The 26244-nt window shown below is 49.7% G+C and overlaps 1 protein-coding gene across 2 annotated transcripts in view; it reads right to left on the bottom strand.

The window, feature by feature from the left end:
- The window catches only part of WDR7 (WD repeat domain 7), a 72578-nt gene that overhangs the window by 25748 nt on the left and 20586 nt on the right, over window positions 1-26244 (bottom strand). Inside the window, exons 16-20 of one of the 2 annotated variants that reach the window (XM_026042511.1) lie at window positions 24317-24406; window positions 22416-22534; window positions 21531-21654; window positions 17947-18060; window positions 3750-3971 (exon numbers count right to left, since the gene is read on the bottom strand). In XM_026042511.1, coding sequence (XP_025898296.1) covers window positions 3750-3971; window positions 17947-18060; window positions 21531-21654; window positions 22416-22534; window positions 24317-24406 — 669 coding nt within the window. The remainder of the gene's footprint in view (window positions 1-3749; window positions 3972-17946; window positions 18061-21530; window positions 21655-22415; window positions 22535-24316; window positions 24407-26244) is intronic. The other variant, XM_026042512.1, reaches the window with a different exon arrangement.

The following is a 26244-nucleotide window of genomic DNA, read 5'->3' as shown; positions in this document are numbered from 1 at the left end:
TGGTTGAACAGTCTCCCGCCACGTTTCGCGGCCACAGCATTCCGGGCAGACGCGCGGAATTTGCGGGTTTGCAGCGGATCCGCCCGCAGCCTGTGCCTGCGGCGAGCKGCCCCGGAGCTCTCCCGGCGGCAGGGCCCTCAGCCCTGAGGATCCCGCTAAGAGCTCRGCCGGGGCACCCGGCTGCGAGCAGAGCTGCCCCTCGCAGGGAGCCCTGCGGGGCGCGATTCCCGCTGCCCTGCGCCGCCGAACGGAGCGGCGGGAACGGCCACGGAGCAGGAGCGCGGCCGCTGCCCGCTGCTCAGCCTGGACAGCTTTGTTTAAGCTTTGATTTGGCTTAAATGAACGAATTAATATTGACAAAAACATCAACTAAGCTAATGAGTTGTTAGTTAAGGCAATAAACATGTCACATTAGAGTCAGCGCAGTAAAGAGGTAATTAGCCCTGGAGAAGCTCTGCAGGTCGGGGCGGCCGGCTCCTCCACGTCGCCCTGGGCAGCGCCCGCCCGGCTCCCTCACCTGCRCGGCCGGCCCCATCCCGGGGCAGCAGAGACCCCCAAACCCGGCCGGTTCCTGTGCGTGCTTCAGCGTTTGCTTCGCCCTTAACAGAGCTCATAAACTAATATATAATCTGACACTGCTCAAGCGGCTTTCTGTGCTGGAAACCTTCCTGCTGGAACATCATACACTTAACAACATCACCTCACCTAGGTAAGTTTTAATGTTAGGTGGTAAGTTTTAATGATTTACATGCACTATCTGCCATCACCAAGAAACAAACCTAGCCAAGGTCTGCTCTTTAAAAACATCTGACCCCTTCAGCCCAGACGGGGCCACCCCAGGAGCCACGTGATGGAAACGCAGCCCAGGAAGCGACGCTGGGCTCACATTCCTATTAGAGCATTCCTGTTCCACGTTCGTCCTGCCTCGCCACATGGAGGGCGGCACACTCATATATATTTTTTTTGGGGAAAACCAATGGCATGGGCATGAACTAGACACCGAAACCCTGATCCCCGTTCCTGTAATTTGCCACGAGATCCAGCTCCAACTGAACAGGAGGGACAGGCACCACGAACATGACGGAACCGCTCTGTGCCCTCTTCTCCTTCCACAGAGGGAAATGGAAGGGGAGAATCTCCGCTCTGACTCATTTTTCAGTCCTCCCTCTCCCATGTCTGCGGCACGGTATTTTTCTACAAGAAATTAAATCAAATCATCACCTTTTCTGGATGACTTTCCCCCCTGATTTGACATGTGTGAAATGCCAAGAGAAAGAGAGAAATGTTAGTTTGGAGAGGTAGCTTAAAATCCCCATCCTGGCACCCCTCTCTATCTCCAGTGCAGGGAATGTTTCTGACACCTCTCGTCGCACTCCTAAGGCAGGAGCACATCAGAGGATATCTGCTAGACCTGAATTAATAAAAYGACACACCACACTATTTGATGGCGTGAATAATTTGAAATTTTATAAAGATGTAATCATAGAAACCATTTTTTATACTCACATGCAGTATGACATGCTCTTCCTTTTACAGAACTTATTTTCAGCATTCTTTTGTCTTTAAACACTGTGCAAACACTTAAATTTGGCCTGCATAGTATTTATTGACTTGCATAGTAAAATACATTTTCTTTTTTATGAACTGKTGCTTGAGCACTCTTATTAAACACCCAAACTATTGATTGACAACGTTTGGGCGCTTGTTTTCTTGCATACAGGCACAGAAGAGCAAAATCCACACAGGACTCTTCAGTTTTCCAATCTGGCACATGAGAAATGCAGGTTCTCACCTAGAAAGGCTGCATGTCGCTGATGCAACCAAGCTGAGAGACGCTGCCGCCTGCGAAGCCCTCCGCAACGCCCAGGCCCTCACTGCCTGCAGGGCTAGTATGTAAGAGCTGGCATCAGCCATACAARAGCAGCAAGGCAAGACTAAAATTGCTCTCTTCTTTCGGAAAACCTGTTTCTCCTCACTGCGGACAGCCGGGGGGACACAGGTGTCACRGGGACATAGGGACACGCGACACGAGGCTGGTCATACTAGAACYGACCATTGCTGGCGGTGCAACAGCAGCGGCGCCTCGCAGCAGCTCCCGGAGCTTCCTTGGGAAGGCAACAGGGACAAGGGAACACACGCTGGAGCTCAGCGCGTGCCGAGCACCACGGCCACAGCACAAACCACGGCAGGGATATCCACACAGCCCGGCGAAGCCTTCTGCCCGATACAAAAATAAAACCAATAGGGTGAAATGCACTGCGAGCAATCTCTTAATTACTCCTAATAAAATTGGTTTAAATGAAGCTACCGGGYTGTTTCTCCGGATTGGCCCTCAAAGGCTGCTGTTCCTGGGATTCTGTTCCGGGGATGTGGCTGGTGCTGAGCCCTGCTGGCTCCAGGCACCGGTGCCACCTAAACCTGGGCTTTAATGGAGCTGCTCCGTGTGCTCAAAGTCGCTCTGCTCTGTGGGCCACACAGGTGCCAGGAAAAGCCTCCAGGGCAGTGAAGGGCTGGTTGGGATTTCCCAGGACCACTCGGAGCCCCATCCCGGAGCCAGGGACAGGCAGTGAGTGGGTGACCTCGGGAGGCCCTTGCGGGACAAAAGCAACAGGAGAAACTCGATGTCTTGGACACGTTGTCACACACGACACGATGGAGCTACCGGGCAGGACGCCCCTCATTAATAACTATATTGCTGGCGGGCGCTTGGAAAATACCCCGTGCACCAAGGGAAGYGAGTGCTTTCACACTGGGGACGGAGCGGCACTCGGATATGTCACCCGAGCCTGGGGAGGCACCACGGTCGCGGTGCTGCCTCTGTAACGAGGGATTCTTGGGGGGCATTTTATAATTAAATATCGCATGAACTACTGGTAAGGTCAGCGGAGACTAATGTGCGGTGTCAGGCAAGGTCACCGGGCAGACTGCTGGAGAGTCTCCTCTCCTCAAAGGGACAGGATCACCGTTATTTTCTAGATACAGTGATCACAATGTGTGCAACTYGTATGGCTAAAACCCTACCTTAGAACCTTAGTGACGTAAATTAATTCAAAATAAGTCACCAAAATAATGTAATCAAGAAAAAAAACCCAATATTGTGGGCCTTTTCTCATCACTGTGCAACTGGCATCATATAATTTCAGGGTGGGATAAATAAAATGTGCAGGGTGGAAAGGCATCAGCAATGTGCACACCGTGCCGGTGGAGGCACGGCCAGAAGGTGCTGCTGGCAGCGCAGAGTCCAGGGTAACCCCAGCTCCACCCAAAGGAGACGAGTACCGGCCCGCAGAGCGGCACGTCCAGAGCAGCGCAGGAACACAGCGCTGTGGCTGCAGCGCTCCTGCCAAGAGCTGCAACGTTAGCATCACACAGCCGATGTAAAGCGTAAAACAAAACGCGTTTGAGGTGCAAGTGGAAAGAGAACACGAGCTGTTAGCAGTTCAGCAGCGAGGGAGGCCACGCAGCAGCCACTGCTTGAATGTTCCTCTGCAGGGGCCAGGGGCTGCCGCTCGGCAGCACCCGGCAGCTCTCCCTGCCCAGCCCAGGCTTGGCCCTGTCGCCTCTCTCCATCAGGAACAATTTCTCATCAGTTTATTACGGCACTGCTYTACTGTGGGTCCAAAACACCCTCTCTCAATCTTGTCTTCTGAAAGGAAATTACTAACGAACAGGTTTGTACTGAGACATGAATAAAAGACAAAGCTGCGACACCACCAGCAAAACCAGCAGCGGGCTGCCAGGTGACTTACAGGTGTGCCTGGCCAAGGAATAGTTAGATCCACCGCTGGTCAACCCGAATCCCTCGGGAATCTGGCTGGAGCTGCGCGGCCGCGTCAGCAGCTTCGGGGGCTCGATCTCGGCGCCAAACTCGGCGCCGATGACGCCGAGCAGCACGATGGCCGTCGCCTGCTTCCTCCTCTCCTCGTACGACGTGGAGATTTTTTTCATTTGTGGGACTCCAGACAGGCAACCTAAAGAGAAAACAAGAAACATGAGGAAAATGCAGAGCAGGGCTGTTTATTAATACTGAGGCAACACTGTGCTGGGAAGAGGGAAGCTGCGGCTGTTTATATAAAATCTGAGCAACAAGTTAAGCCTAAGAAGCAATCCCTTTTTTTTCTTTTCCTTAAACAAGATGGATATTTTAAATAGCATATATGTATTAGATACAAGCATGCTTGTTTTAGTGATCATCACCACACCCCCGTTTTCATTAATTTTAACCTGACAGCATGCGCCAGTGAACTAGTTTTCCGCACACTGTTACGTTACACACGCTATTTCCAAAAGCCCTGCTGAATACTACGCTATTATTAATTGTACGCTAAATAAAATCATGAGCTCCAGATCACTGGAGGTGACACTGGGTGTCCCCGTGTCCCTCGCTGAGGCCGAGGAGCCGCCGGCAGCTCCCGTGGCAGGTGCCGTGTGGTGCCACGGCCGCATTTACCTTTCTCCTTGGAGAAAATCCGCACGCTGCAATCTTTGCAAATAAAAGCGACGTGCTGAAAGCCGAACATCAACAGCCGCGGGCAGGAAGTGGCGTCGGGAGCGCGCCAAGTGACCGAGCATATTTATAAAGCACTTAAATGCGAGGCAAAACAGCCCCCAAGTTTAAATTGTTTAAAAGGCTGTCAGCTATTGATCGCTTCATCACAGTGGCAGCARCCGGGCAGCGCCGCCGCCGCGTCACGAGCAACGCAACAGTCTGAAGCACTTTACTAAATAACACCAAAGAKCACGTTAATTGGCTCTGCTCAGTTCTTGGCCAAAATTAATTTTAGCTTAGCTTACACTTACACTTAAAAGACAAATTAAGTTCTTCAGGTTTAACTTCAGGTTTAACTGGAATAGGAATCAATGGGTTTGGATTAAGGCTGCAGGCAGTTTTCTGAGATGGACTGGGAGCCCCAGCAGCTCCTCTATATGTGCCGCTATACAATGCAATAACGCTGTGCCTTATTGCATGAGGTGTCTGACATGGCAGCGGGATGGAAACGCCGGCGCAGCACCGAGACGAGCCGCAGCATCCTTGGAGTGCAGGACACCCCCGGGCACGGGCTTCCCGAGCCAAGCGGCAGGGCGGGAATGCTGATCCCGATGGCTGCAGGGCTGCCTGCATGGACACGCACACGGATCACGCATGTGTACAGGCTGGTACCAGAAATGGGGGAAAACAGCGACTTCCACCTGCGCCAGCAGAAGCACAAGGACCTAACGACTCACGGGGCTGTAAGGGAACCAGCGTGGGAAACTGCATGAACCAGGCGCAGCTCCAGAGCCTGCATCGAACCCGGCGCCTTCGGGATACAAGGAAAGCCCATTGACCCGAGCGCTYTCCGTGTTCACGCCGGTTCCAGTTCCGCAGCGCTGCAAGGAGCTGTCTGGAGTCAGAAGGCATCCCCCTGCTCTTACAGATTTCTAGTTATTAAAACCATCTACAGAAAAATAAATTTTAAAATCCAGTGCTTCTGAAAGCTYATGAAGCAGTAACATTTGCAATAAAATCAGTACTGAGAATACTGGAAAGAAAAAGCAATGAAGTGATTATGTGAAAAATGTAGGAAGASTGAGCAAACACCCCACCGTACCCAACCTGCCCAGAACTGGTGCTGCTCCTCAGTAGCCTCCGTTATCTACAGTACTGGCAAGATTAGCTATTCCTGTCCCACTAGCTCCCTCCTCCGGCTCGGCAGGGACCCCGGCAGCCACCGCGTTAACATCTGGAATGGGAGCTGGGTTGTTCCGAAAGGGGAAAAATTAGGCATGGGCCTTTGGAGCATGGATGGCGGTGAATGCCYGGGCTGCATGCAAGCGGGTAACGGAAGCACCAAGTCCCTCCGAGGAGAAGCTGCACTCGGGGCAGTTGTGCATGGGGCACAGCTGTGGGGCAGCGTGTGGCAGGGCCCGAGGCGGCTGCGGGGCGCTGAGCGGCGCACACGCAGCGCGGCACCTCCAAGCACAGGGCCAGCACAGGCAGGCTTCCCCTTGCAACTGTTCATTTCCCTTCTCAGTCTTTGGTTCGTTGCCCGCAGCGCCGGGGCAGTCGCACACTGCAGAAGTGGCGATCCTTGCCTCTTTCAGTCGGGAGCAATCACARTCTCCAACGTATTTACGAGATTTACATGAGCGCCACAACAGACAACATCACATTTCCAACACGCTCACCCCTTCTGCATAACTCATGTCCTTTTTCTCCTACACTTTAAACATTGGTTTCGAGCTTGCCTGCCGTTATAAGCATCAATACAGAGGTCTGTTCATTGCAACGCAGAGAAGTGGCAATGCAAAGGGCAGACTAGTGGTGAGTGCTGCCCCCAAAAGCCAGCAGCTATTTTCCAGCCTCATTAAGCATTTTTAGCATTTTCCTTCGGCTGCTTTCATAGCACCTCTGAATGGGCTGACCTAGGAAGGAGATGTGGAACTGAGTGTGATTTCATTAATAGGCAGCTCACTTGGTAATCAATCTTTTTACCATTCCAGTAATTAAGACATAAACTAAGAAATACTAAAAGAAAAGATACTCTGCGGCATCACTCATATAACTGCACACCGATTGAATTAAGTTTGCTCGAGAGTACAAGTGCAGGCATTTCMGTGTAGCAACATCAGCATTCTTAAATAAACCTCTCGCTGTATTTTGCAAAGGTACCTGCTCCCAAGCCATTAGAGAGGGAAAGGGGTGGCGTCAGGACAAACGTGGACATCTCCGTGCACTGCTGCTCCCCTCAGTCACAAGGGACACCGTGCTGGAGGGGCAGTCCTGCCTGCTTAACCCAGGAGCATGTGGCCACTGCTTGAACATCGTTTCGGGTAAGAATGAGCAAAAAGGATTTTCTTTTAGAAAAAGATTTTAGAAGAGGATTTTCTTTTTCTTTTAGAAAAGAAAGCCCTTCTGCAGCCACCCGAGTACCTCCAAAACCGAAGGGAAGATGCACCTTCCTTACACCTCTCGTGTAAGAGGCCCCATCTCCGAACAGCTCTGCCCCATCAGCGAGTGTCTCCAGAGAGCCTGGGGAAGCCGAAGCCGCAGGGAAACCTCTGCAGCTCGTGTGCACGGCGCTCCGCAGCGTGTCCCCCGCACCCTGCACCCTGTGGCAGTGGTCTAGGGGAGATCTACCCGCGATCCCTGAGCCCACAGCCGGGCGAGCGGCCGCAAGGGTTAACACGGCTCTCCCCAGCTGAGGCGGTGCTATTCCAAGGCAAGGGGGGCTAAAACTGCACACAGGGATCGATACTGCTGCTCCACTCAAGGTGAGACCAAATAAACCTGTCGGGAGCCCTGAGAAATAGGCCCTGCAGCACCTCGCAGTGCTAAGTGCTCGCGGCGCTCAGCCCTGCCATTAAATAATCATTAGCCGCCAGGGGCTCTCCCTAAAAAGCTCAAGGGCTGGATGTGTCCGGCAATCCTGGGTGGCTCGTTAGTGCCCGGGCATGTTTCTGGCTCTCGTTATGGAGGTGCCTCCCAGCTCCCGTGAGCACAGGGCACCAGGGCTGCCCCATGGCAGCCCCTGCCAGTCACAAAGGAGCATCCAGGTGCTTTACCTGCAAGCAAATAAAAGAAGAGTTCTAGCAGAGCTGATGGGCACATGCTCATGCTTTCAGGAGTCACCAAAAGCTGCCAGTGCTGTTGCTGCTGGAAGTGCCGGCCAGCACTGTCCAAACGTTCCCAAACGTAAGGCTAGTGAAGGGTGGGACTCTAATAACGGCTTCCACACACCCCCAGGTGCCTCTGCATCTTCCTCACTGTGGGCAACGCTGCCTTGGGCGCCCGTTGCGCCTGGCGAAGAGCTTCGCTCAGGAGCGCCCAGCCCGAACACCCACAGCAGGCAAAGCAGCAACCGCTTTGGGCTACCTGCTCACCATATACTGGGTTACACGTCCACTACATCTTCAAAACGTTGGTCATCACCACACTGTTACTAACAACGAGGAGTCTCTGTATTGAGAGGGTGCTTGCAGTGAGAGCGCAGCACGTTCAATGCAGACCCGAGCTGCCCGTGCCCACGTGCACAGCACAGGGTCCGTGCGAGGAGCCGCCGTCCTCCCCGCTCAYGTTCCCGCACACGCAGGACGGTGAACCCGTCCCCTGCAAAGCAGTGCTAGAGCTTAGAGCAATGTTAAAGGAAAGAAAACGCGGCTTAGGTGCAGTTCAGGGCAAGGTGAGGGGCAGCCCTGTGCCCACGGACCCGGGCACCGCCTGGAGCCCACCCAGCACTGGCTCCAAGCAGCGAGCGGCGCCTCCTCGTAGCAACGAGCTCTACCATTAAACCACGCACAATGGCCACGATTCAGTGCTACRGGACAGTGAAGGACCATATCGTTAATACTCATATTAGGAGCAATTAGGCTGCATGTAAGCAAAAGTCAGGGGAAAAAAGGCATACAAGATTCCCYAAAGCTTTTAATAAGTAGCTTCTAAAAATCCACTAAAAAAATCAGACTTTTCTTGAGTTTCAGATGTCTCTGGACAAAGGTAAAACTTGGATAAAACAACTGCAAATCCGGACATTAGATTCTAAAGCATGATCCCTAGTTTACTGAAAAGAAAGTAAGAGAAATGAACTACTTTAAATCACAGACACTTTGAAACGGAACTGCAGCTTCCCCTCGTGCCTTAGCAGAAGGTCCTCTTCCATCAGGAATCAATAAAGTGGATGAAGTCAGAGAGCCAGAAATTAGTAAGATAAACAGCAACATCAGAATCTATACCCTGCACCTTTCWGACTTTCACGTAAAAAGAAGTTTAAAAATCTACAGTAGGAAAACACATCAAATGCCACGAATCTTATTCTGACATATCTACCATATCATGTCTAACAGTGTAAAGTAATGAGCCTTTAAAATATCTCTGCTGTAATTGGTTAAAATACATTTCTACCTCCTAAAGACATTACTTAATTTGAGGGGATTCTGCATGTCTTTGTGGGCATTCTCTCATAAGAAAAACCTCTCTCTCAAATATGTATTTGCAGGCTCCTCTGTGGTGTTTTGCAGGGGCGGATGGCGGAGGGGGAATAACGCAATGCAAGGGGACCAAGTGTGCCCGTGGTGAGCGGTGCAGCAGGACGATGAGGTGCTGAGCACCTCCTCTCCAAAGCCGGAGGCTTTACACAAACAGCCACAAGCTCAGGGAAAGGGGAAAGCGATTAACAGCAGAGCAAAGCAGCGCACACCAAGGGCTGCACGTCAGCAGGGCTTTTCCCAGCGCAACACAAGCGAGTGCTGAGGGAGGCAGTTTTAACACCCTGAACCTCTCAGCATCTTTCACAACCTTCACGCGCGTTTCCCACGCCCGACATTACCTGGCCACAGGGCTGCTACACGGGCGTTTCTGCACCCCATGGACGCAGCGGGATCCCACCCACAGTGACTATCGCAGCACTCGTGGGCGGCCTGGCTAGCGACATGTTCTCTGCGACAAAAACATCGCTCTTGAAATGATCRTTTGTTTTTAAAAGTTCAACATTATACTCTGTTTTGGAATTTCAGATACTCAAACTACAGCTGTCTGAAATRTGAAAAAAAAGACATTTCCAACATTGAAATCTATGGGTATTTATATATATATTTTAAACTTAGGTCAGGTTTTTCATGTACAATAAAGATAACTGCTGCTTTAAATTACTATTTTGAAAATTTACCTGACTACATATAAGGGTAGAAAAAAAATGCTATAAAACACTACAAAACTCTATAAAAACACATCAGCTACAAGAAACTGCTGTAAATTTTGTGCCAGGCCTCTGTCTTTGTAAGAAAGAGTTTTTGTTAAAAGAAAATGAGATCAGGCAGYACAAACAGTAATAATTCTTCATAGCTTTAAAAGTCCTTTCAGCAATCCACTGACAAAAACTTCAACACAGACTAAGAAAAGCGCATTTTTTTAAAATTAGATTTAGTTCTGCATTTAAAAGAAGAATGTCTCTAACCTTGCTGTGATTAATCATATGCTTAAAGTATACAAATAACTGGATTTATGGAAAGGGCCCTGTTTTTTTTCTTAGTATAGTATGTGCATTTGCATCAAATAGAAAAGTCTCAGATTAATAAAGGTAAATTGACAGAAGTTTTCTTTATGCATTTAACCCAAGCAGCTGCAATTCTTCATTTGTGAGAGGGAACGAGAATACCCAGAACTCATCTTGCATCCTTAAACTGCCACGCGTAGAGCACGGCAGGCTGGGGAATTCACAACGGGAGTGTTATCCCTGCGCAGGACGGTTCAGGATTCCTCCCTTCCCAGAGGTACTGGAAAGAGGTAAGGAAAGACATTCAGATATCCACCTTGGAAGCGTCAAGTCCAGCAGTTGTGACCGGGGCCCTTGGCACTGTCCGTTCCTCATTTTAAACATCAGCCTGGCAACCTCCACAGCTTTGGGTCCCTTTGCTTCACCTTCTGAGAATTCCTGCAGTCTGAAATTGCTGTAAACTTACATCTCCTTCATCTGCTTAATATCGATGCTCGCAGTTATTGTCTTATCATCACAAATGTGCATGTGCAAACGTGCACAGAGAGGCAGTGTGCAGGTAAGAACAGAAAGGGCAAGCAGAGCTAAAACATCCTCTCCAAAGCATGTGGAGAAGCGGTGAGAAAGAGCTGCGAGGGATGGAAAAAGCAACGAACACCTGAGAAGTTTTGGTACTGGGAGGGGAAAGGAGAGGTTGTCCAGGCGAGGGGAAKCAGACATGGACAATGTACCTCATGGAGCACCACGAGACAAGCAAAGTCAAGAGGGAAGAGTCCTGCTTTAGGGAACAGTGGGAGAAGGAAACCTGGAAGTGGGACGTCTGCACGGCATCAGGCTCGGCTCCCGGCGCTCCGATCATGGGATGCACCGACCTTCCTCCTAACCCCAGCAGGGACAGCCCAGGGGACTGCGGGAAGGGGCCGGTAGTCTGSAAAGGCAAGACCAGCAATGGGGAGAAACAACCTTCACTTAGTCGCCTGCCTCGTGCACAGACAACAGGACATGTTACAAACATCACAGGTGACGGGGCATCTTTCACCCTAAAGTGAGCAGAAGCTATCAGCAGAACTCCCTACCATCCAAGACTAGGAAATGTAAGCACGCGGGGGCAACGAGGAAAGACTTCCCTTGGGCAGCAAGGTCAAGACAGGGATTTTACGGTTAACATTTCTGACCTCATCTCAACAAAGCCCTTTGCACATCACAGTCTGGTCTTCACAAACCACCAGCCGGTCAACAACAACTGCACAGTCCTGCTGGGTGTCTAGAGCTGCTTTCACAACATCAACAGAAACATTTTCTTCTTCCCCTTGGAAGATCCAGGAGAGAGAAACCTAGTGCTGCCTGGGACACCAGAGAGAGCACCTGATCCTTTCTGAGAAGGGAAATGATCAGAGGAGGTGACACAAGAGCACTATGAGAGTACAAACATGCTCTGACCTAACGAAGAGTGGACCTCTTAAAGGATTACCCCAAAAACAGCCTACACACCCGAGGCTACGGGGTGCTTAGACGACACATGAAAGCCTCACGCTCCAAGCTCGTATGAGAAATTTGAAATCAATACAAGGGACAGAAGGAAGAGCGCACCAAAAAACTACAAGCAAACGAACTCAGGGTCATCAGCTGGAGCAATGGATTAGCAATCCAGSGATTAGGAATCCCTCCCGTTGGGTTAATGACTCAAAAGGCCCCACCACAGAACTGCTCTCTACCTAGGAAGGGGATGAAACCATTGATCACAGCTTTGTGCAGGTTTTTACTCATCATCTGATTCGGTGATGGGAATTACRAGGACCTGTGTTTGGCACAGCGTGAGGTTAAATTGGGTTGCCAGTGCTGTCACCAAGCTTTAGAGAATTCTAATCTCAGCTCTTAAACTCCAGGCTTTGCGTTTTGATCTGTGGCTCCAGAGCCCACCGGTTCACGCTCCAAACGGCCGGGATGCAGAGGAGGGCCGCTGCAGGTGGCTGTGACTGCAGCCTCGCACACGAGGTGCTGCGCGGGACTGCGCCCAGCTGCAAGGGAACAAAGAGCCCATTACAAAAGGAAACAAAAAACCACTGCAGAAGCTGACTGGGAATCAAACAGGTCACTATCCACTGTGATTCTCAGCTACTGCCAYGTAAATCAAGGATTGTATAGCCTAGATTTGGGGGAAAAGCACTTGATAATCCCTTAGAGAAGGGCTGGTGATACCTGGGCAATCAGATTCCCCCGCCATGTGATCGTGCTCTTTGCCAAACTCGAAACCGCTTCTTTTTGGGTCAAAAACCCCTTGTCACCACATTGGGAATAATGAAGATACCAAGAGACATGAGAGAGGTATTACGGAGGACTTCGGGGCATGAGATTCCTTTCGAGATTACGGAAGGGRATTTCGTTGGTGCAGCCGGGCTGCAGAGATAAGCAGAGTCCTGGGAGCTCTGGCACTTCGGACACACGTGTGCAGAGAAGCCCGCGGGCTCCGCTCGGCTCCCGCTCCGCTGGCAACAACCGCTATGTGCGCACGGAAACGGGAACGCGGGGATGCTGCCTGGACACAGCAAACTGTCCTGCTTCTAGTGGAAACGCATGCAAGCAACATTTGGGAACAGAACTGATAGCCGAGGCTTTGCTAAAGAAAGACGAGGCAAAAGAAGGGAATTCAGAACAGGGGAAAAATTGTGGGTATTCACCAATGAATTTGCTACAGCTGGAYCAAAACACTAAAGCGAAGCGCAGAGCTGCTGGGCAACACGTCTGTGCAGAGCTGTTTGCAGGGCCGCAGGAGGATGAAGGAGACCCGCGAGTACAAAGCGCAAATGAAATTTTAAAAACAAAATAAATAAATAAACCCCAAACCACCCCATCTGGATATACATATAGTTTGCCTGTCATAACTTTACGGGCAGTRTTCGGAAAACTGTTTTTTGTCCAATTTTTCCTTTAAAAACTGTTCAAYGCTTTTCCCACCATATACTTCCAAACTTCATGACACTTGTATTAGAATCAAAAAAACCCTAACTGAAAAGTATGAGAAGGTCAAAAAGCTTTCATTGCAGCAATAACTGAAAAATGAAGCCTAAATAGAATGGAAAGAAACCAAGGAAATGAGGAGTCTCAATAATACCTTAAAAAATGCATTTTGATACTCTTTAAAAATAATTTGTCTTTTTAAAGCCACACTTGTGGCTTTCCTCATACTTGTGAGGAAATTATTCACACTAGTAATTTAGAAAGATTCTTACAATCAATAGCAAAATCTTTAAATGAGCTAAGAAAGCAGTGCACTGAAGTGTTTCTGCCTGATATCAGCAAGAAGAGATGGGGAGAGGAAAAAAAAAAGGCCATAAATGTGTTTTTCTTAGGAAAACAGAAACAACTTTTTCCAAGTCGCTCAACTTTTCGGCGTGCTGTGGAACAAAGGAGGACGGTGCCCGGTGCCATCTGTCAGTGGTCGCACACAAAGGGGCTGTGGCGGAGGGGCCGGGCCGGGCAGGCGCGGGGCCAGGCCGGGCTCAGCGGGACTTAGGCTGCRCATCAACAAGTGACTGTGTGGGGCAGAAGGTGCGGAGAATCCAGAGGGAAAACGCAATTCACAAGTAGGAATTTACAGAGGGACGCACGTGAGAAGCTGCTTTGCAGAAATCGGTTTCACCAAAGGAATCAGCTGGAAACCATTCTGCCTTCCGAGCTGCAAACAGGGCTTCCATGGGACACGCTTCTGTCCGAGATAGGCGACAGGCAAGGCGGGCAACGCAGGGAGCTCCGTGCCCTCGCGGCACAACCCCTGCCCAGCAGCCCCACGGGTCCCGCGTCCAGGAGCGGCTCCTCGGTGGCCACACGCGTGGGCACGAGCTGAGGAACCCACGGGGCCTCCACAGGGAACACGGGTGCGTAGGAAAACCCAAGCTCTGCGGCTCATAAGATCTATCTATACTGCCCCAGTTAAGTGAATCTCATCTTGACATTTTTATTGTTGTGCCATGTGAAAGCCTTTTTTCTCAACCTACAATAAGAGTGTTGGCTGTTTCTAACTCAAGAAGAACATCAGAACTTAACCCGCTCAATGGGATGGGTGGGATTCGGCTCTCGGAGCCCCGCTCCGCTACCCTGCGTGGCCAGGCCGGCTCCTTCCACTGCTCCTCTGGCCACCAGGTAAGGCCCTAGCCCCAAACCAACCAGGTCTCTCCCACCAGCACCTAACGAACCCACCAGCACTGTCCAGCACCGACATATGCCACGCGGGCAGATGTCAAGTCCCTCGCCCCTGGAGAGGACAGGGCTCTGTGGAGTTCCTCTGGTGACATCTGYTTCAAGGACAGACGCCCGCGCCGTTCCAGCGCCACGCGGCAAAACCAATTGGTGCCGAGGCTGCGTGTGCAGCTGGAAAGGAAGCCAAGCACTGGATCCTGGTGCCCCCCTTCATGCTTCCTCGCAGACACCTAGTGCGGGGTTGCAAGAACCTACGTGGAGCCGGGTGTCCCCATTAGCCTGAGAGCCAGTTGTCTGTCGGGGCACTTGCCAAAGTGCTTGGGAGTTCCAGCTAGCACACGTGCAAACCCCTTCCAAAACCAACATCTGCTTGTTAAACAGCCTGGATACCTGAATTAACAGCCCAGTCTCCACTGTAACAGGACAGAGGAGGTGACAGGGAAGGGACTGTGTGAATCTCCTCTATTTTCTTAATTAGCATCTGAGAGAGACGAAGTTTGCTTTAAATGAGCAGACCTCACTTGGCCAGCGCTGACRTGGGAGCTGCCTTCCCCAGGAGACACTAAACGCCGGCCGGGGCGCCGCTGATCCCTCTGGGATGCGGTCGCTGCGGGACAGGAGGCCGGGGCCGCGGTGCAGGGCAGTGCCCGCGTGCAGGGTGCCAGGCGGCACCTCTGGGTCCTGGGGACAAGGCCCGAGGCGCAGGAAGCCAGAGCGGGAACCAAACTGCAGTGAGCTGYGCTGGGAGCAGCGACCAAGAAAGAGACCGCGCCAAGTGGGCATTTTTAGAGCATCCCCCTCTTGCCTTAGCTCGCCTGAGGATGTGCAGTGGGTAAATGTGGAAGCGGGTATCAGAGCGCTGTGCAAGGGCCGACATGGCCCTGGAGCAGGCTGAGCAGGTCTCCAGGTCTCCGTGACGCTGCACCACGACGGGGCAAACGCCACATGCAGACACAAACCCCAGGCGGGGAGGGAGAGAACGGGAGGGAAAAACAAAGAGGAACCCCCAGCCCCGCCGTGCTCACTCCCTGTTCTCCCTTTCCTGCAAGGGAAGCTCAAGCAACCAGGATGATTAAGGGAATGGAACATCTCTCGTACGAAGAGAGGCTGAGYGAGCTGGGCCTKTTTYCTCTGGAGAAGAGACGGCTCAGAGGGGATATGATTAATATGTATAAGTTCAGGAAGGGAGAATGCAGGGAGGAAGGGGACAGGCTGTTCTCACTGGTGGCCAGTGATAGGACGAGGGGTAATGGCCACAARCTGAAGCACAAGAAGTTCCGTCTCCAGGTGAGGAGCAACTTCTTTACTGTGAGGGTGACAGAGCAGTGGAACAGGCTGCCCAGGGAGGTTGTGGAGTCTCCTWCTCTGGAGGTCTTCAAAACCCGCCTGGATGCCACCCTGTGCCACATGCTSTAGGTGTGCCTGCTTGAGCAGGAAGGTTGGACTRGATGATCTGTAGAGGTCCCTTCCAACCTTAAATATTCTGAAATATTCTGAAATATTCTGAAATATTCTGAAAGCCAGGAGCCCTCGTGCAGACGCTGCCCCGTTGCTCGGCGCTCCAGCCGCTGCCTCCTTCACTACCCGCTCATCTCAGCACCCGTGAAACTGGGATTCCTTTTTTTGCTAAAAACACCCCGGTTTAAATAGTTCAGATCCCCCATCTTTTAGGCTTTTCAGAATTACAGATGCTTAAGAATAAATTGCATTTCAATTTGAATTCTGATGCAGCAAGTCACTATGCCTTATACCACTAGGAGTGTTTGCTGTAAAAACATCTATTTGTACTGACAAAAGAAAAATCAGATGACATCTAAGAGCTTAAAATTGTATTTAAAATAAAATGCTTTTTGAAAAAATCCCATTTAGTTTCATGAGGAATTGTGCAATCCTCGCAGTGAGGTCAGTAGATCTATGAGCACGCAGGGGAAGGMATGTCCACATTGGAGCTGAAGCTAAACAAGCAAAGTATTTTTCTGCTTTTGAAGATGGAAAACCAATTTCCTAAACAACTCATGCTTATGTGCTTTTAAATGCTATTTAAATGCTATAAAGAATTACTGAAGTATTTTCCTGAAACAGGCTTCAGTGTTTTTCAGCCAGCTAAGTTAAATCCTTTAATCTCTCAAAGGACTGATGGGAAAGTGATCCTTTTAAAAAATTATTTGGATAAATGAAAGCGAATCTCAGGTTTAACTGAAAAAATTCCTGTTGACCACTCTACGCTGCACAAAGCATCACTGCGTGGTCAATCAATAAGTATTAGGTTTAAAAGTACTGCTGTAGAAAGAAGCTGCATCATGATTTAAACTTCATCTTGCCATGTTAAAAAGATCTCAATTAAAATATTCTTTTGGAGGGAGGRAGGGAGATGTGTGTTCCAGATTTTAGCAATACATTGAAAAGCTTTCTGAAAAAACTCAAAATTCAGGAGTCCAGCACAGAGCAAAGGATGCAAATGATTTGGAGCTTCAAGAATCTCATCTTCCATGTCTCCCTCTTAAAAAGAACATAGGAAGCTGACGGGGTAATGCTGCCCTAGGTATAATGCACCCCTGGTCAAATACTGCTGCATCCTACTAAAAAATCTGGGAATCAGAAAGCATCCAACAGATGAGGAGTGAAGGAGAAGGACGTGTTGCTATAGGAAACAGTGATGTAGAAGGAAAGGCTGAAAAGAATTGCACTTCAGGGCACCCAGAGCCCCTCCATCAATTTCTCCTCGTTTTTTGAGGGTCAATCTTCTCTTGATCGTTGTTTCCTGACAGGTTCTGCATCATCCTGGGGCCGTGAGAGGCACCCTCAGGATGCTGCCTCCCTCTCGGCACTGCAGGGCAGCCGTGGATCCCCTGCTCCCTACACGTGTGTGCTCCCTATTGCAGACAGCCCCTCTCCCTCCACCCGGGGATCCTCTCCCAGCCACCTTCAGSCAGGGGTTTAACTCAAAAGTGCCCGTCACGCTAACAGACTTGGGGTCAACAGAGAAACAGTTTTGCTTCAGACTCTCGCTAAGATCTATACAGTGCTCAGGGAAGTCTCCGAATGTCTAAGGCAGCTCTTGCACTCCCTAACCCACTGTGCAGGCACGCGCCGTTCGGGGCATCGATATCAAGCACAGAGACATTTCCCTTATGACAAATTAGCACGGGGTGGGGAGGAAAAGAACCCAAAGATRTGTATTTCTAATTAAATGCATATTCCTGGAGGGTCCATCAAGGCGTATTTTGAAGTGACAGATCAGAAATTTTGACTTATTTGCYCATCTTCAATAAATTAGAACAAGGTAAAATACTGTATTGGTTTTATAGAACTCAAACACATTGGAGCTCTGTGCACAGCAAGCAGCAGATAACTGTGGAAAAAAATCTCCCTTCAATCAGCAAGACAGTGACAGTAACATTTATACAGTTTTCTTCACTAACATAATTCATTTAAGGACTAACCAGAAACAATCTGCCTTTACGCTGCAAGAACTGCAAGCTAAGCACGCCAGCCGTGGGCAGAGTCAATGCAGAAAATACAAATAATGAAATGTAAGCAGCGTAGTGCCATAACAGTGCGGTAATGACAGCACAGCGGGCGTTTAGCCAAAGCTAAACCTAGTGCTCGGCACTTCTCCTCCTACCTTTCTTCTCCTCCTACCTTTCTTCCCCTGGCTACTCCTGGTAGCATAGGGCTCTTCACAGGGCTGCCCCTTCTCCCGGGAAGGACGTGCACGGAGCGCTGGGAAGCGCGGGGCTGTGGCCCTGGCGGGACACACGGGCCGGYGGGCACCCACCTGCGGCGATGTCGTCGTCCACCAGGTCGTGCTCCTCCTCCTGCACCTTGGCCTCGGCTCCCGCCGTGTCGGGGCTGCCGCTGCCCGTCTGCAGCGCCTCCGTCGTCACGCCGGCTGCCAGGGAGAGCACAAGCCTGAGCGCCCGGAAACCAGCCCTTGGATAAGGGAAAAAATACATCCCGCCTGCAGCTCGCTAAAGACAGAGGATGTTTCTAGCTTTCCGAACTTCCTCCTCATCATGCCACTCTAGACAGAACCGGGGACAAGAAAATGCAAAGCCAAGGACGACGCCACGGGGATGGGCTTTCTGGGAGGGCTTTCTTACATAACTGACTGAGAATGTCTAAGAAATAGGTTTTAGAAATGAAAAGGACATTAAAAAACAAAACAAAACCACTAGAGTACTGAACACAAGCCAGTTGACACCTCAGGCCTACTGGAAAATTAAGCAAAACATATTAGAAACTTGCAACACTATCATAATTTACTCTTCACCATGGCAACTGCTTGTTCATTTAATGCACTAAAACACTGCACTGCAAAACTGAGCTGCTTCTCTGTGCCCTTTTAACTCAAAGCTTCCAAGAGTAAGTTCAACCCGAGGCATAAATGGAAAAGTCTTTGGGGTCCAATCAAACTATCCTAACTCAATGAAAACTGCTGCTTCAATCGATGCAAGTTTAATTAAGTTTTACTCAATTAAGCSGGTTTTAAATAAAACTGAGAGATGTACACATGCACCAGAAATATATTAATAAAAACAACAACAAATCCACTGTTAGAGTGATCACCTCTATTGTTTCGCAGAGGTAACAGGGGTTAGAACTGAAGCCAGTTAAAGATGTGTTGTTTAAGGATATCTGAATTTCTGTAATTCCTTTAACGCCAGGGGCTGCAGCACTGGAGGTGTTCAGWGAAATGTGGGCAGCAGCTTCCCGCAGACGTTCACGTGAATCACTCGGGGCTTCGGGCACRGGGAGCGCCGCGGGCAGCAGCGGCGGCCGCTCCGTGTCCCGCGTTCCGGCCGGCTGCGTTCATTCCCTGCCCGCCCTTCCCATCGATCCGCGGGAGCTCCGTGCGCCGCGGCCCCTCGGTGCACACACAGACACACACACACACACACACACACACACACACACACACACACACACACACACAGAGCACCTTCTGCTGCCCTTACAGACACAGCAACCGTTTCCCTACCTGCAGAATACCAGCTATTTAAGCATACATGATGCTTGCCACATCTAAGCACAGGAAGCTGCTGCCGGAGGATTTTAGGTGTTCCTAGGGCGCACGGTCCTGGAAATGTGCTTTAGGAAAGYGTGACACTAGCCTGTGTTCACGGCCATGCACCATTTTAGAGCCAACTGCATCCCGTGGAAATGGAGCAACCCTAAGCCTGGCACAGGAGCACACGCTGCTCTGGCCTTTAGGGCGAGYGGCTCCCGAACCCGCATCCCCAAGGCTCTTTCCAGGGCCACCATCCAGCCACCGCTGCCTGTTCCTCCACTGCAGCTCCGGTTTCCCTTCGGACACCACTCATACCAGACAAGGGATCTGGATGAYAGGAAGCGCGGGCCCTGGCTTCAGCCCATCATTGCAGTGGGAGTGCGAAGCTAGTCTWAAGAGATGGGAAAATCACCCTGTTCCCAGATGACACCCATCAAGCAGAGCTGCCCCCCTTCCCACTCATCACTCAGGTTCAGGGATTTAAGTACCAGAATAGCCAATGCCTGCAATTASTCTAAACTAACATCTGCTTTCGAGCATCGTTAAAGAGAAGCTGCCTTTTTGGAAGCCAGCAGGCATTGTGGAGCAGCTTATGTCGAGCTCCCCAACACTGCTACGTCCATCCCTTGCACTCAACAAGGTCACTCCCTATCACTGTAGGGAAAAGAAATTATTAACCATCAGTAGYTGCTACAGGAGCTACTCCCTGAGAAAAGAAGGGAATAAATAAATAAATAAATGAGGCTGCAGCCGTCTCGTGCTAACGACACATTCTCAACACCACTTTGAAACGCTGTGTGCCCTGCAATATATGCATTCAATTTAGATTTAATAAGATTATTACACATCTCTCAAAAAATCAATTGGTTCTTAATAGAGATCTCCCCCTGTACAGGAACTACATTCTTCCCAGGAAAAAGAGGCTCATTTTCAGAAGAATGAACAACTACTATTCTCATTAGAAAGGAAATATTCTCATTAGTGAGACATAAGTTTTTACTGATTTGCTACATGGGGCAGGTATTTCGGGACATTATTTTTATAAAGGCAAGTTTTCTGATGGATAATTGAATGAAGGATCTCACAATGCTCACAGATCTTCCATGACTGTATTCTAAGAGCCTGTAAAACATCTACTTAAATAGCGATGAATAAAATGTAATTTCTTCCAACTAGCTATTTCCAACAGACAAAACCATGATGAGTAACTGTATGTCAGATTTGGAGAAGAAAAAAAATTACATTGCATATCCGGGACTACTCCTGCAAGATATATGTACATATATAAATATATATTTGTGTGTAATAAAATTACACAAAAGTTTTTTTGCTCCGAGTCATGCAAAAATTGATTAAAATCCTTCTTTGCCCATGACCCACTTGCTTCAAACATGGCAAATCACTTCAAAATCWAAGTGATTTTCAAAGCTTTCAGGAGAAGTATTAAAATACATATATACACATATATTCCGTGTATCATTCCATCTCCAGTGGGAATGTTAATGGACAGCATTTTACTGAAATTAATTAATTTTACTGAAATTAAATTAATTACTGACAGGACAATATTAAAGATCACTGCAGTTTGGCTCAAACGGCAATGTCGTTCACCTTTCTGCTCTAAGATGCACTCCTCAATTTTTAGTAGTTTGTACCATTTGACTTCGTTAAATCCTACCCTTTAGGTAACGAAAGAGAGGACAGCTGACAGGAAAACTATCCAGAACAACAGTAAGGAAAACAGCACTTTATAACTTGATTAAACCACAGACATGCTGTTGCAGGAATGCACGTGTAGCAGCAGTCTCCAATGCCCGCAGGCAGCGCTTGCAGGGTGGCCTGGGGGTGATGCCCTCCTGCTGCACGGAGGTCCTGGCCAGGAGGGCGGCTGTGCTGCTGCTGCGGCTGCTGCTGCTGCTGCGGCTGCTGCGGCGGCTGCTGCGGCTGCTGCTGCGGCTGCTGCTGCGGCTGCTGCGGCGGCGGCTGCGGCTGCTGCGGCTGCGGCTGCTGCGGCTGCAGGAGCTCGCAGTGCAGCTGCAGCCATCGCAGGCAGCACTGCAGGGGCATCTCCCCTGCTGCTCCCCTCTGCTCTTTGCAGAGTCTCGCAAGGCTCTTAACACCCTACAGCCTGCAACATTTAGTTATAAACTTTTTAAACTATTTGCTGAGGGAAAGAGAAGACGACGCTCCACCTTTCCATGCACGCTGGTTGTGAAATTGCCTTGGAAATGTCAATAAACCCTTCTATAGACCCCTATAAAAGGCATTAGAGGGCAGTTTCTCTGCGGCTTGCAGCGCTGCCTGCGAGGGCCCCGTCCCGCCGGCAGCAGGGGCGCAGGGCGGCTACTCACGCGAGATGAGGCTGTCGATGTAGTGCGGCAGGTAGGGCGCCCACGCGTCGATGGTCTCCTTGCGGCCGGCCTGCTCGATGCGGCGCAGCTCGGCGAGCAGCAGCGCCTGCGCTGCCTCCCGCACCTGCGGGCACACAGCGCGTCAGGCGCGCGCCGGCCACCGGCGAGCAAGGCCCCACGTGCAAGGCTTAGAGCCATAGAAACTTATCTGTCAGAAACAAATCAGTATTCTCTAACAAAAAATGGATTCAGAAAAGATAACAGCTTTGGACAGTCTGAAAATGCACACTCTATTTGTATAAATAGACCAAAACCCAGAAGGAACGCAGCAGCCATTCACATTTCTAGGTTTTGGTCACTCTCCCAGTTGTCCTTCTACCTTCCCATGCCCTTGCCTCCCTGCACCTCCAACAGAAATGAAACAAAATTCCAAAAATGGGGGAAACGAGCTTTTCAGGCGTCAAACTAGAGCAGTGGCACTTGCAGAGCAAGGATGACATCCAGTGGTCAATCAGGTAAGTCACAGACGTACATTATTACCAGAGAGCCTGAGAAGCTGGCAGACTCCCTGAGCCCAGACCACCTTCCCAAGGCAGGGCCAGGCCCAGCAGCTCACACAGGGCTGCGGCCCGGCTGGTTCTGAGCGTCTCCAGCGATGGAGACTCCACCACCTTGGAGAACGTGCCCAGCGTGGTCACCCAGCCCTCAGGTTGGGTCTTCCTCATGGTTGTTCCCCATCAAATGCAACGTAGGGTTCAAACCAAAGAGCCCACCCTCTGGAAAGGCAGGCTGAGAGTGGAAAACCAGGCATTTTGCACCTTTAAAGCACAGTACTACCCACAGGCAGGAAAAAGGTGCTCTGTGCCAGGCGGCTCCCGCACTCACCTCCAGGCACCGGTCCTGCCAGCGGCGAGCCAGCATCTCCAGGAGGGGAGGTCGGAACTTGTCGAGCCCCAGCAGGTCCGGCAGCATGACGCAGTGCATGGCGGCCAGCTGGCTCCAGCCTGCGGAAAGAGCAGCACGGCCCCGCTCAGCGAGCCCGGCCGAGGGGCAGGAGCAGGGCGGGCGAGAGGGAGGGAAGCTCCGCGCTGCTTCCCTGCGGGACGCCCGGGATGCCCTCCTGCTGCCGAGGCAGCGTCCCCGCTGCCATGGCCAGGGCCGGAGCTGCAGGCTCCCAGCAACTCCCTGAGCCCCGCCAGCTCGGCAGGCTTTACACAGCGTGGGAGCTGCCKTGTCGGCACACGGTGACCGAGCTCTTCAAGAGGAGCCTCCGCTCACATCCCCTAAACACAGCAGCGCCCAAGAGAAGGGGGCCCGCAGAGATGGCAATTAAACGCAGACACCCTCTCGTCTCCCACTGCCTCTCCAGGCGACTTCCCAGAAGGAACAATAATTGGCTACATACTTGGGCTTCGAGGTTGTACCCCTAAGAATGTGCTCAACATACTTAATAAATATAAAAAGGGTTCCCCAAAGAAGTATTATGGCTAGTATTATGAAAAGGATAAGCCATGGCCTCAGCTCAAAATTACTTTAGATGACCTGCTCAAACAACTTATATATTACTTCATATTATTAATCTATAATATACTACTTGCAAGTGTGAGGTAATCCAGTTACAGAAAACTGAATATATCAATTACCATTAGAAAAATTGTGTAAAATTTGAAGTTCAATTTAAAAAGTTATGCAGAAGCACCCAAGCACTTCGACTCGCTATCCTTATCTTTCCATGTAAATCTTACTTCAGGTATGAGCTTACTTCAGGTATAATCAAACCATAACCTGGAAATACGACGTAGTTAACACAGAAAAACATATCAGGTTCAAATGAGATAGTTTTTAAAATTCTTGTAACTTATTCTAGACAAATATATATATATTGTTATGCTCTATGGTGACTTGAGAAATTTGATGAATATCATTTGGGGTCAGCATACAGACCCCAGAATGCCAGGATGGATGCGGCTGGAAGGGAGCTCTTGAGATCATCTCGGGCAGCCCCTGCTCCAGCAGGGACACCTGGACATGGGGCACCCGGTGGCATCCAGGCAGGTTGGCAAGATCGATATTTGTAAATTGTCAGCATTACTGAGCATTAAAAAATCAGAATGCTTCAGTTAGTAAACCCCTTTATTGCTAGTAGAAATCTATTTTGAGAGCTGTTTCTGCTAGGGGTGTACGAAAATGGGAATTTATGGCTTTGCAATCAAACTATCGCTGGTGTTTGGCCCTGCGACCCGCCACGTGCCGGGCGGTCCTGGGGCTCCCCACCAGCCACACTCGGGCTACAGGCACAGACACGGGAAGGACACAGAACCAGCACCAAACACGTATCCACATATGGCCACGGCTGTGCAGGGGCACCCGCAGAGCCCAGCACCACTCCCGAGCTGGGGAGCGGCTGGCAGAGTTCTTCTAGAAGGAGCCCTCCAGAAGAACCAGCCTCACCTGGATCACAAATTTGCCTAATACTTCAAGTTTGACATTTTCCCCTCTGGAAATGACTGAGATCATTTCTTAAAAGAAACAGGCAAGACCAAATAAATCCTAAAATATCATCTCCAAAACAATATTCAGGAGGTGACTTTTCGCAAAGCCCAAGATGCGCAGGCCAGATCTGCTCATCTTTCACCAGCATTAACAGCAAAGTGCATGAAATTACACTTGGTGCCTCTGTTCTTACAAAGGATAACACCTACACAGATCAAAGTCATGTCATAACAATGATAAGGAACATTAGTAGAAAGTAAGAGACAAATAGATAGAAAATGAGGAAAGAATACCTTCATTTACTAAGAAACAGGTATGTAAAGTAGGAGCAGGGTCAGAGCCAGAGTGAGCAGCTTCAGTGCTAGAAGAAACAGCAGGAGCAACTTGCAGAAGGAAAAAGAAGAAATAAAGAGAAAAAAAAAAAGGAAAGTGAGGAGAGCAGCTTCTGAAAAACAGATTAGTATTACTGAAGAATGAAAAACAAAACTGGAGGAAACTATGGTAATCTTAAAGAAAAAAAAATCTAGGTTTTACAAGAAGTGCAATGTGAGTGAGAGGAGGACATGCAACTGCAGAAAAACACAGATACATTGGTGTCAGTTTGTGCATTTCCAAGAGCATCTGTCAACGAAAAGATTACCAATACGTTCTTAAAGAGCGTGGACTCATTTTGCAACACTTCACTACGAACAGAAAAACACAAGTCCCACTATTGATGTACTTTTCCCATATCCAGATAGATTTTAAGTTTCCTCTACTCATTAAGTTAGAACTAAATGCCCAGCTTATTTCTATTACTCTAAAATGGCACAAAACGTATCGCTGACTGCTCGTTTTAATGCAATTCTGTTTAAATGTGTTTTAGTGCAATTCAGTTTAAATTCAGACACTTTGGAACCTGCATCAAAGGCGGCAGTGAGAACATACACACAAACACCCGGGGCACATGGCAGAAGTGCGCAGCCCGGCAGCTACGGAAGAGCACAGCTCGTGAGCGCTCATCAAGGCCGGAGTTTACTTAGGACACTGCCTAATTTCTTGGCTCCAATGCGTTTTACACGCAGTTCTAAACATTCCACTTGACTAACGCTTCATGACTTGAAATTACCACATGAAAAGGCAGGCGGGCCTTCTGGCACACGCGCTGCGGCCGGCTCGGCGCGGATTTACAGGTCACTACCTGACACTTCCTGCCCATGGCGAAACCATCGTATGTCGTGCGCAAGCATCTTGGCGTTAATCCCCCGCTTTTATTCCGTTGCAGAAGGACAAAGCGGTCCCGCTCCGAGAGGATTAGGCATTGTGTGCGCCAGGGCATGTTTGCTTTGCTTCCCTGGCGGGGGGACATCTGCAAGGCCACTGCGGCCYGTGCCTCCTGCGCGAGCGCACCACAACGCGAGTCCTGCGCCACGCCAAAACCGACACCCCCTTCATAAAACATAACAACCCTGTGCAAAGAAGGGGAGTTTTATTCTCAAGTTCTGGGTTTTTTTTTTTTTCCCCTTCTCCTTTTTTTTGTTATGGCTCGCTGCCTCCCAAGGTCAGCCATTGTCCCCAGCGCTGCGACGGGAGCAGCTGGCCCGCGAGCTGGGCAGCACGCGGCTCCGCTGCAMTCCGCACACACACAGGTCAAAGGGACAGAGATCAAGCGCGGCATAATAGGCAGCACTTGTAGCTATACTAATTGATTTTTTTTTTAATAATAGCGCTAGAAATCTATAAGCGGCAAGATGCTGCACACGGATGGATGTACAGGGAGGACGCTGAAAAGCCTCAAGACCTAAGGGTGCCCTCAGAAACAAAACTACCTTCCTCCAAAAGCATGTAGCACATGCCACCAAATGTAGAAAAAGTGACTGTTTTAAAACGAGTGTTTTTCTGCACTGTGAACAGCACATGGAATTTCATTTTTATCAATTCTGTTCCTAACAGCTTTACACATTTACTTTTTCTAACAAAGGAATAAAAAAAATCCATCACTGTAATTAGCAAGCCTATTTCAAAGAAAATGACATAGCTTTCATTCTGGGAAGTATAATCAAAATGGAACTATAGAGAAACATAAATCTTATCTGGGAGAAATACTTTTTCTAAAAAGGAAAAGGGGAAAAGGAAAAGGGGAAAAGGAAAAGGGGAAAAGGAAAAGGGGAAAAGGAAAAGGGGAAAAGGAAAAGGGGAAAAGGAAAAGGAAAAAAGGAAAAGGAAAAAAGGAAAAGGAAAA

The sequence above is a fragment of the Nothoprocta perdicaria genome, unplaced genomic scaffold, assembly GCF_003342845.1.
Source record: "Nothoprocta perdicaria isolate Ctin4 unplaced genomic scaffold, notPer1 scaffold_306, whole genome shotgun sequence".
Classification (NCBI taxonomy): domain Eukaryota; kingdom Metazoa; phylum Chordata; class Aves; order Tinamiformes; family Tinamidae; genus Nothoprocta; species Nothoprocta perdicaria.
This window is presented reverse-complemented; position numbering and strand designations above follow the sequence as displayed.